Source organism: Mastomys coucha, unplaced genomic scaffold, assembly GCF_008632895.1.
Source record: "Mastomys coucha isolate ucsf_1 unplaced genomic scaffold, UCSF_Mcou_1 pScaffold5, whole genome shotgun sequence".
NCBI classification, from domain to species: Eukaryota; Metazoa; Chordata; class Mammalia; order Rodentia; family Muridae; genus Mastomys; species Mastomys coucha.
In genome coordinates, this window is record NW_022196911.1 from 90,501,644 (window position 1) to 90,513,513 (window position 11,870).

At 47.7% G+C, this 11,870-nt stretch overlaps 1 protein-coding gene across 1 annotated transcript in view; it reads right to left on the reverse strand.

The window, feature by feature from the left end:
- Acsf2 (acyl-CoA synthetase family member 2) overlaps positions 1-5,355 on the reverse strand; it is a 39,622-nt gene extending 34,267 nt beyond the window's left edge. Inside the window, exon 1 of the mRNA XM_031352391.1 lies at positions 5,106-5,355. Coding sequence (XP_031208251.1) covers positions 5,106-5,233 — 128 coding nt within the window. The 5' untranslated portion in view covers positions 5,234-5,355. The remainder of the gene's footprint in view (positions 1-5,105) is intronic.
- Positions 5,356-11,870: the final 6,515 nt, after the last annotated feature.

The following is an 11,870-nucleotide window of genomic DNA, read 5'->3' on the forward strand; positions in this document are numbered from 1 at the left end:
CTCTCTCTCTCTCTCTCTCTCTCTCTCTCTCTCTCTCTTTCTCTCTCTCTACTCTCTCACACACTCTCTCTCTCTTTCTTTTTGGAGACAGGGTTTCTCTGTGTAGCCCTGACTGTCCTGGAACTCACTCTGTAGACCAGGTTGGCCTCGAACTCAGAAATCCACCTGCCTCTGCCTCCCTGGGATTAAAGTGCTGGGATTAAAGGCATGTGCCACTTGGCTCACACACAGTCTCACATACACACACACACACACACACACACACACACACACACACACACACACTGTGGTACTTAATCATGGTACCCTCTACTGGAATTGGAATCACAAAGGTGTGAGTGTCTCTTTGAGGATTTCATGGAGGTTTCACGGAGAGAAGAAAAGCGACCTGAATATGAGTGGCACCATCCCACAGGCTGGGGTTCCAGACTGTACAGAAAGGAGAAAGCGCTCTGAGAGCCCGCATTCACTTTTCTCCATTTAGACTGGGAACACAACATGACAACTTGTCACATGACACCACTTTACGTGTGAGGCCTTACACTCTGGCCCTCAGAGCCAACCATCTCCCTACCAGGCCTTCCCTGTGGTGATGGACTTTAAACTCAAACTGTGAGCCAACACCAACCTGCCTTAAACTGTTCTCATCAAACATTTAAGTAAAGAAAAGGAACCCATATAAACAAAAAGGAAGAAATGAAAGGCAGAGCTGGGCATGACGGCCCATGCCTGGGACGCCAGCACTTGGGGTTGAGACTGGAGGACTGCTGTGTCTGAGCCTCTCTGGACGACAAAATGAGACCCCATCTCAAAAACTAAAACAGCAAGGAGCTAAGGAGCTGTTTTAACAATTAAAAGCACCGGCCTCTCTTCCAGAAGACTCGGGTTCAGTTCCCAGCACCCACACGGTGGCCCTGCAACCATCTTGAATTCTAGCTCCAGGGGATCCAATGCCCGCTTCTAGCCTCTGAGGACACCAGGCAAGGCCACGGTGCACAGACATACGTACAGGAAAGACATCCGTGTGCCTACAAGTAAATTTTTAAAAATTATTAAATAAAATAAATAAAAGCACAAAGGACAGAAGGAAAAGAAGATGAAGGGGGGGGAAAGTCTTGAGAAAAAAAGTAACTCTGGAAACTGAATAATGAGTTTAAGCGTTGATATAGTTTACATGATTCTCCGCATTCGTCTGCTAATGGTTCTTAGAATGCAATTTTTGGATCATGAGGCCTCTGCACTTGGGAATGGACTAATCCATCCATGCTTTTGTGGAGCAGTGGGTTACAGAGGAATAGCTTTACTTTGAAATGGCTCTGCCTGGCAAGTTTTCTGGGTCTTACCACGTGACGCTCTGCACCATGCCATGACCTAGCAGGATGGCCCTCGCCAGTGCCAAGCACATGCTGGCAGCGTGCCCTTGGACTCCTATCCCTCAGAACTCCGAGTTAGTGAACTCTGAAGAGAAGTTTACAAATTGCTCTGTTCTCTGGTGTTCAGTTATAACAATGGACAACAAAACCATTAAAACTCACTGAGCAATGCATTTAAGATCTGTGCAATTTCCATAGGTAATTATACCATAAAGTCCTATGATCACTCAATATAACCTCCCCGAAGGAACCCACAGCCTATGAAGGAAGCAAACTATAAAGAACTACTTAGGGGCAATAAAGAGTTTGAGCCCAGGACTGTTCAAACTCTTGGTGGAGTGCTCACTTTTGGCATCCAAAGGGAATGGCTAGCAGATGTGCCTTTGTGAATACAGAGGGAAAACACATGGGAGTTTTTATTTGAGTGTGGCAAACTCTTCCTACAAGACAAGCAGGTAGAGGGTGGCATTTGCATAACAAGATTCTGGGTTTGATTCCTGGTACCACCAAAGAGAGAGAGAATGAAAGAAAAGAAAAGAAAAGAAAAGAAAAGAAAAGAAAAGAAAGACAGAGGGAGAGAAGGAAGATAATGATGAAGTTGGTGGGAGACCTTTCTTTTTTGATTTTTGGGGGTTTTGTTGTTGTTGCTGTTGTTGTTATTATGGTGGCGGTGGTGGGTTTTATTCTTTTTTGAGACAGGCTTTCAATGTGTAACAGCCCTGGAACTTGCTCTGTAGACCAGGCTGGCCTGGAACTCAGAGATCCATCTGCCTTTGCCTCCCGAGTGCTGGACTTAAAGACACATGCTGTCCCCCACCACCCAGTTGATGGGAGACATTTCTAAAGTCTGAAATACTTAGGGTTCAGGTACCCATGCTGCAGGCTTCCCCACTGAAGCCATTGTACAGAGACCCAATTGTCAGTAGTTGGAGTTGAAGTCAGGGACGGTGGCTGGTTCAACACACCTGTCCTTTGATGGGCTTGCTAAGGTCAAGATCAAGTCTAAACCTTAGCCAGCTAGGGTCAGCCCCACCTCAAAGGAAAAGCTGAAAGCAATAGCTACTAGCTTCTGCCTCTCACCCACAGAAAGCTACTAGGTACCAATTCATGAGCAACAAACTAACCACACTCAGAGAGATTTGGTAACATGCCCTCGGTCCTTAACTCTGTGTAGAGCAGCCAGGGTTGTATCTCAAGATCTTAGCTTCAAACTCTTGTTCTTTCCTGTTCAGCCAAGCCAGCAACCTGAGCCAGGCATGGTGATACATGCCTGTAATTTCATGGCTTCAGAGGCTGAGACAGGAAGATTAATAGCTTCAAGTGGCAGGGCAGCCTGGGTTACACACCAAGACCCTGCCTCAAAAACACAAAGAAAACTCAGATATGGACCTGGTATGCTGGGCAGCAGCAAAGCCTGCCTGTAACCTAATCAGAGAGTGGAGGACAACAGCTTCCCACACCACCATGCCTGGGGCACCAATGAGTGCTCCCCCTTGATTCTCCTCATCCTCCTACCAGTTCAGGTCTGAGTCCTTTGGGCCTAGGTACTTGACCTCTGAGGGCTAGGTTAAGGCTCTCAGAGATGTGTGCTGAATATTTGAGATGCCTAAGACGGAGGCCTCTGCAGGAGAGAGTAGGGGACAAACCAGATACTTGGTTTGAAAGGATGAAAATCAGCAATGAAGGATGCAATCATGAGAGAAATGGGAAGAAGTTGGGCCAGATGCTCAGAAAAAAAATTATTTTCTCTTGATAAATGGGTCTCTTCTGGACATAATTTCTCTGAGGCCTGACACTGAAACCCTCAGAGGTCACAAGCCTGAGGCAAGTAAATGACCTGCTTTGTTTACACAGGAAAATGTCAAAGATCAGGAATGTTGGGGCTAGGAAAATGGTTCAATCAGTAAAGCGACTGCAGTTCAGTCAAAAGGACCTGAGTTCGGATCCCCAGCATTCACACAAAAGCTGGGCACAGTGGCTCAGCCACCTGTAACTTCTCAGTGCTATGGGGTGAGGGACAGAGAAGAAAGATCCCTAGAACTCACTGGCTAGCTATCCTAGCAGAATCAGTGGACCCCAGGCTCAGTCAAAAACCCTACCTCAAAATAGTAAGGTAGAGATAGATGAAAGAAAACACATTTATCAGTTGCTTTCACCTGCACTTAAAACACAAGTTTGGGCTGGAGAGATGGCTCAGTGGTTAAGAGCACTGAATGTTCTTCCCAGAGGTCCTGAGTTCAATTCCCATCAATCACACAGTGGCTCACAACCCTCTAGAATGGGATCTGATGAACTCTTTTAGTGTGTGTCTGAAGACAGCTGTAATGAACTCATATTAAAATCAACAAAAAACAAAAACAGAAAAACACAAGTGCATGGACACCCAGCCGTGACCCCTGGGTCTCCTCAGGAAACAAGGCAGAGGATGTTAAAGCGCTTCACAGGGGCTGGGCATGTACATCAGTGCTAGAGTGCTAATTCAGCACTATACACACACACACACACACACACACACACACACACACACACACCAGCTTGTTTCCTAGTTTTCAGAAGGCTGTAATCTGAGAGTTCCAGCCAAAAAGACAGCTTCCAACTTGTCCGTCCGACTTCTTCTCGGGGGTGTATTTTTATTGGGTGCAGAGAGTTTCTCTGTGTAGCCGCAGCTGTCCTGGAATTTACTCCATAGGCCAGGCTGGCTTTGAACTCAGAGACTCTGCCTCTCTGCCTTAAAGGTACACACCACCACTGTCGTAGGCCTTAGTAGTGTCTTTTAAACCTGGTTTTCTGAGATATAGTCCCCTTTCCGCTGTGCCTCCACGATTCCTTTCCACGCCCAGAGTCGGCATAATATGGACAACAGGCTTAGTAGCTTGCCTGGCTGTGTGGTAGAGCAGGATATGCGATGTGCATCCCTACTGGATGCGAAGATACCACCATTCATTCACCTTGTTGCGCAGTCAGCTCTCCAGTTTGGCTTTTCCACAGCAAGCTCCTGCGGTTCCCTCCGTGTCTGGCCATATTAGCTTTATTCAGCCAATTCTCTCCTGCCAACCCCCTTCCCAGACCTTGCACCAAAGACAGATGAAAACCAGCCCAGAAGTGGGAACGACTGAAGACAGAGGGAAACCAGGCAGTGGTGGTGTGGGTCTTTAGTCTCAGCACTCAGAAGGCAGAGGCAGGCAGATCTCTGTGATTTCAAGGCCAGCCTGGTGTTTAGAGCGAGATTCAGGACAACCACGGCTACACAGAGAGAACCCTTTCTCAAAAAATAGAGGAGGACGAGGGGGAGAAGGAGGAGGAAAGAAGGAGAGAAGGAGGAGGAAGAGGAAGAAGGAAGGAAGGAAGGAAAAGAAAAGAAAACAAAGGGAGGAAAGACCTGTTATACTCAGCGCCCTGAGGACCCCCAAACGTTCCCAAGTGTTTCATGGAAATGAATACAGCTGAGAGAGGGTCCCAGCAGTATTCAGCTCTATTCCTCGGTGTACTATTAAAAGCCTCCACTCCTGGCCCTGTGTACCACGTGGGACGCATACAGAATTCTGAACTAGAATTTGAACTCAGCCTGGAACTCCTGTAGCTACGAGCAGCAGCCCCAGACCCCGGGCAGGCCGGGCTTTTCCCTTTGCCTGGGTGATAGGGTGGTGTGCGTCAGTCCCTGCCAAGCTCTGCAGAAGTTCCCTTCTCGGGACTGCCCAGCCCCCTCTCTTTTCGGAGAGCTGCTCGGGGTACCTGAGAGCGCGGACACCCTGCAACTTCGAGTTCGCCCGAGGTCGAGAGAGCAGCGTCCGGGGCCCCCGCGCCCCCAGGCTCGCGATACACAGCCTTCCGAGGCGCAGCATCCCGAGGTAGACAGCCATGGTTCGCTTCCGCCGCGAGTCCCGGCCCGGAGTAAACTTTGAAAGCGAAGGAGGCGGGGGCGGGGGGAGCGGGGGGGGTGAAGAAGAAGCGGGCGGGGAGGCGGGAGGGTCGCTCTGCCTATGGGATGAGGAGGACTGGGTCCCCGCGGGGCGGGGCGGGGCGGGGCGAAGAGAGGCCGGGAAGTGGCGACTTGCTCCTGGCCACCTTTGCGTGGGAACTGCAGCCCTTGGAGCCCTCCCTCGAAGTCCCGCCCCTGTCCCCCCTCCCCCCACCGGGGCTTCCAAGACCCGCTCTGCAGCACAATACAGGGCCTTCCTTCAATCACCACTCTAACTTTGGAGGGCCTAGGAGCTTTCATAAATGGGAAACCAATCAACAGTCTACATAGAGCCAGATGACAATGCCTGGGCTGGTTGGTCCCACGTGCCCAGTAGCGTTTGGGTCACGTGGGAACTTCCCTGGTGGTGAGCTACAGGCCAAAGGAACTGCCCCCCCCCCCCCAGCGCCCCTGAGGCCTGCCAGCTGGAACAGAGGACCTCTGGGGAGAGAGGCAGTCTGGGACCTACCAGTCCTATGGGTGAGCCCCTCTGTACTCGGGGACCACCGGGGACGGAGGTGCTAGTCCAGCCAGAGGCTAAGAGTCAGCTTTAATTCGACCTTGCATCCTCCCCACGATCAGAACTCTGGTCACTCTGAGAAGAGTACCAGGTAGACAAGATTAGGTGGCATCAGGCATGAGTCTGTTCTAACTTGGGGTCTTAAACACAGTTTCCTCAGCTGCTCCCTTTGCTCCAGAGGACCCAGACATTGTGACTCAACCCTCTCTCTAGCTACAATTCTCTCTGGAATGTATTCTAACATGTAATCCAAGGAGGATGGGTGGCGACAAGATCTAGAAGAGGTGACTGCTCATTTCTGGATCTGGGCACTGGGTAACCAAAGATTGGCACACTAATTCTACACCTTCTAGCCCCACGTTGTCCTGAACGATCTGGGAAAGAAGAGAAGAAAGGTCCTGGCAGGGAGGAACTGTTGGCTGAGGGTGGAGGTTGGCCTAGTGAACCTTTGCCTTAATCTGGTTCAGCTGAGGTCATGAGTGATACAACTACTCCCTCTTTGATCTCCAGAGTGACCAGAGATCTCTCTGGCAGCGTTTCGGAGAGAATCTGTGTTCCGTTGGAGAACAAGTCAAGAGGAGAGACTTTGAAAAAGCTGGGCTTGAAATGGCATGATGCCCTCCAAATCAAGTTTGTACAGTGTTTTCAGACGACCAGGCCCAGGGAATGAAGGGTGCTGACTGGTATCCCAAGTTCAGGATCAAACCCTTGCTGGAAGGCTTAGTGGATGACCCTGAACAAATCGTTGACACCTTCTAGATAAATAATTGTCCTGGCAAAGGGAAGGGTACATTCTGGTCGCCATGACCCTTTTTCTTCCTGACTAGTCTCTGAGAGAGTCTTGGGGGAGGGGGAAGATAAGTCATTTGGCCTATGGGCTAGCCTGGGGAAGCCTTTATCCCTTTCCCCTTGTTTCTCTGATTCAGAAATGGACTCATAGACCTGCATGGTGTCAACCACTTATGATCTCAGCCAGGGAGATAAAGGCAGGAGACTCGGGAACTCAAAGTCATCTTCAGCTACACAGGGAGTCTGTGGCTAGCCTGGAGAGAAAGAGAGAGGGGGGGGAAGAGGGAGAGGGAGAGAGAGAAAGAGAGACACAGAGAGAAACAGGCTCTTAACATCAACAACAAGTAGCATTTTTTTGAGACAGGGTCTCATATAGCTCAGGCTGACCTCATTCTGTGTAAATCCTAGGATGACCTTGAACTTTGATCTTTCTGCTTCCTTTTGTCTTCTGAAATTACAGATTTGCACCACTACAGCCAATTTTATGTGATTTGTATGTGCACACTGTACATGCACACAATGGGGATCCGAAGACAACTTGTTGAAGTCGGTCTCTCCTTACACTAGGTGAGTCCAGGGATTAAACTCAGGTCATCAGGCTTGGCAGGAAGCACCTTTACCCACTGAGCCATCTTCTGGGTTCCTACTGTTGCTATTTTTTTGAGACAAGGTATCATGAAGCCCAGCCTGGCTACAAACTTACTAAGTAACTGATATTGGTCTTGAATGTCTGATCCTCCCCTTTCCTGCTCCAAAATGCTGAGATTATAAATCTGCCAACATGCTCTCCTGTGTCCAAAATTTCTAATCACAGTGAAACGAGTATAATGCTACTAACCTTGGAAATTGTCTTAACCGAAATGATAAGGGGGATGGGGCGAGTGGAGACGGAGAAAGAAGGAGGTGGAGGCCAATGTTATTATAAATTCTGTGTTGCTGGCCTGGTGGTATATATATATAATACCAGCTACTCTAGAGAGACTGAACAGGAAAATTAAAAGATCAAGGCCTGCTTGGGCAATTTAGAAAGATGCTGTCTCAAAATAAAAGGTAAGCTGGGCATGGTATCACACACCTTTAGTTGGCAGGCAGATCTCTGAGTTGAAGGCAAGCAAGCCTGGTCTACACAGAGAAACCCTGTTTTGAAAATTAAAAAAAGTGAAAATGATGGAGGACTTGTTTAGCATGTTGAAAGCCCTGTGTTCAATGCCCAACACCATCTATACACACACACAACAATAATAATGATAATAATAAAAATCAACCATGAAAACATAACAATAAGTAAAAGATAATAAACTGAGGTGTCAGCTGCACCTACAGGCAGAATCCCTTGCCACTTCCAGGCCAACCTGCAGTACATACTCAGACTTTGTTTCAGTAAATAAATAAGGCTGGGTGTGGTGTCACATATCTTTCATCTCACTACTAGAGGCAGAGTCAGATCTCTGTGAGTTCCAGGCCAACATGGTCTACACAGGGAGTCTCAGGCCAGCAAGGGCTACACAATGAGACCCTGTCTCTGAATGAATGAATGATAGATAAATAAATAAACAAACAAACAAATAAATAGATAGATAGAGAGATTCTATCTGCCAGTACTAGTGAATAAAGGAAAGGAATGTGGTTTTAGATTTTGGTTTGGTTTGGTTTTTGGTGTTTTGACACAGGATTTCTCTGGGTACCCTTAGCTGTCCTGGAACTCGATTTATAAACCAGGCTGGCGTCAAACTCACAGAGATCCTCCTGTCTCTGCCTTCCAAATGTTGGGATTAAAGGCAAGTGTCACCACCACCCAGCTAGAATGTTAAAAAAAAAAAAAACAAAAAACAAAACAAAAACCACAACCCCACAGTGAAGCTATTGTTAGAAGGTGTTGCAGGGCGCAGCCTTCTGAGTAAAAGCCACTATCTTCATCAGATCTGCAGTGCCTGCTGTCATGAGAATGCTGACTTTCTCACAGGAATGGGTGGGTGGGGAGAATCATAAGCTCCTGGCTTAGATTCCACCCACTCCTCCGTTTATACGGAATTTTGCTCCAATTGCAGGCACATGCTTGCGGTACTAGACTGTGTAGATCTGGGGAAGGTTAACTGGTGGGAACTGGTGGGAAGTTGAGTAGAGACTTTCCGGTCTGGTAACTTGAAAGGGGGTGTCACTCACGATTCCATTAAAAAAACCCTTGTCCATGCCTGTAAGGCAATTCAGTAACTTATTGGTCCTCAAGTGCAGACTTTGAAGGAATCCAATCCAAAAAGGACTGGAACCTGAAGAGGAGAGGGTAGGCATTTATATTTCTCTAGGGACAAACCTATTTGTAACAAAAGACCCACTGAGAAATAGAATTAAAAAACTGAACATTCAGAAGTAAAGAGAGAAGATAAAAGTAAGGTAGTTAAAATAGTTCATATGGGCAGAGCATGGAGCCTCATGCTTTTAGTCCCAGCACTAGAAAGCAAGGGCAAATCTCTGTGAGTTCAAGGTCAGCCTGGTCTACAAAGAGTCCAGGCCAGGCAAGGCTGGTTACACTGAGAAACCCTGTCTCAGAAAAAACAAAAACAAACCAAAACAATCCAGAAAGGCAGAGGCAGGCAGATCTCTATGAGTTCGAGGTCAGACTAGTCTACATAGCAAGTTTTTTTTTTTTGTTTTTTGTTTGTTTGGCTTTTTTTTTTTTAGATTTATTTTATTTTATGTATATGAGTACACTGTAGCTGTACAGATGGCCATGAGCCATCATGTGTGTGGCTGCTGTTGATCTCAGGACCTCTGCCAGCCCCGCTCGCTCCGCCCTGCTCACTCCAGAGTAATTTACTGCAGCTGTCTTCAGACTCACTAAAAGAGGCATCAGATCTCATTACGGGTGGTTGTGAGCCACCATGTGGTTGCTGGGATCTGAACTCAGGACCTTTGGAAGAGCAATCAGTGCTCTTATCCGCTGAGCCATCTCACCAACCCCACATAGCAAGTTTTGAGACAGCCTGAAACTTTCCATATCACAAATAAAATTTCTGATTAGGTCAGCAAGATAGCTCTGAACATAAAAAACACTTCCTAAGCCAGTCAGTGGTGGCGCATGTCTTTAATCCCAGCACTTGAGAGGCAAAGGCAGGCAGATTTCTGAGTTCGAGGTCAGCCTGGTCTACAGAGTGAGTTCCAGGACAGCCAGGGCTACACAGAGAAACCCTATCTCGAAAAAAAAAAAAAAAAAAAAAAGCTAGCTGAAATATAGCAGACATAAAAGGAGAAATACTGTATGAAAAGTTGGGGACTGTGGATGGACTCCCATCATCAGTCCAGGTTGCCTGGTTAAGAACACAAAGATTGGGGCTGGAGAGAATGGAGAGATGCCTCAGGTTAAGAGCACTGCCTGCTCTTCCAAAGGTCCTGAGTTCAAATCTCAGTAACCACATGGGGGCTCACACCCACCCGTAATGAGATCTGACGCCCTCTTCTGGTGTGTCTGAAGACAGCTATGGTGTGTTTGCATATATAAGTAAATAAATCTTAAAAATACACACACACAAATCAAATCCCTGGAGGAGATCTACCTGTTCTTCCTGCTCATCAAGGACTCTTAGGTTATGGACTTTTTCCAGGTTTCATCCCTCAAGAACGACCTTCTAGAGAGAGGGCTCAGTGGTTAAGAGCACTGACTGTTCTTCCAGAGGTCCTGAGTTCAATTCCCAGCAACCACATGGTGGCTCACAACCTTCTGTAATGGGATCCGATGCCCTCTTCTGGTGTGTCTGAAGACAGTGACAGTGTACTCACATACATAAAATAAATAAATCTTAAAAAACAAAAAATTAGTTCCTAAGATCATGCCACTGCAGAAATAGACTCAGAATGGCCTTTGGAGCAGATTCAAGGTTTCTGACACCACTGTAGACTTCAAAAGTCATATTGCTCTGGGTATTAAGTGCTCCAAGGAGCTAGCCACCGCCCTTTTATGGCCTATTGTCTTGCCAACCTTTCCATTGTAGAGAGGTAACTTAGGGAACAAGATTGGCAAACTCCAGGCTGTCCCGTGCAAGGTGACAGGCTGCTGTGGCTCTGTGCTGGTGTGCCACATCCCTGCTCTCAGAGGTAAGGCCTGGACATTGTCATTGCCCCGGTGCCCGACTGTGGTGGTTTGAAAGAAAATGGTCTCCATAGGTTCATAGGGAGTGCACTATTAGGGGGTATAGTCTTGGTGTAGGCATGTCAGACTAATTTTCTGCATCTTGTGGATCCAGTTGTAGAACTCTCTGCTACTCTTCCAGCGCCAAGTGTGCCTGGATGCTGCCATGCTTCCTGCCATGACAATAATAGACTAAACCTCTGAACGGTAAGCCAGCCCCAATCAAATGTTTTCCTTTCTAAGAATGGGTATCTCTTCACAGCAATAGAAACCCTAACTAAGACACCAACTAAGAAGCTGCTACTGCTGGCTGGTGTGGATGACAGCTACACATCAGCCAGAGATGCAGGGCCACCCTGGGCAACTTCACCAAGGCCACCTTTGATGCATCTCCAAGACCTACAGCTGTCTGACCCCTGACCTCTGGGAAAAGACTGTTCACTTAGTCTCCCTATCGGGAAATAGCCAACCTTGATGTGAAAACCCACACAGAGGTGCAGAGGACCCAGGCTCCAGCTATGGCTACCACTTAGGAGTTTTTGTTTTGTTTTGTTTTTCAAGGCAGGGATTCTCTGTGTAGCTCTGGCTGTCCTGGAACTCAATTTGAGTTCAGGCTGGCCTCGAACTCACAGACACCCACCTGTCTCAGCTCCTCAGTTCTGGGATTAAAGACATGTGCCACTAGCACCCAGCCCACATGGTGTAAATATAACTTTTATTCACTTGATGTAGTTGTTGTCTCTGAGGTTTACTGCCTCAGTCTGCTAACTGATCAATCTGGCTTCTCTCTCTTGGCCTCTCTGAATTGCTCTGCTTGGCCTCAAACTAACTCTGACAATATGTCCTAATTATCTGGGTCCTTCTCATTCTCTGGCTCACTCTGTCTTCACCCATGCCTGGCTTGTTCTTTCTCTGCAACCTGTCTCTCTATAACTGTTCCAGTAAATCTGCCTTCTCCTCCACCTCCTCCTCCTCCTCTCCCCCTTTCCCCCTCTCTCTCTCTCCCTCCCTCCCTTCCTCCTGTCCTACCTCCTTTCTCTCTCTCTCTCTCTCTGTCTCTCTCTCTGTCTCTCTCTCTGTCTCTCTCTGTCTCTCTCTGTCTCTCTC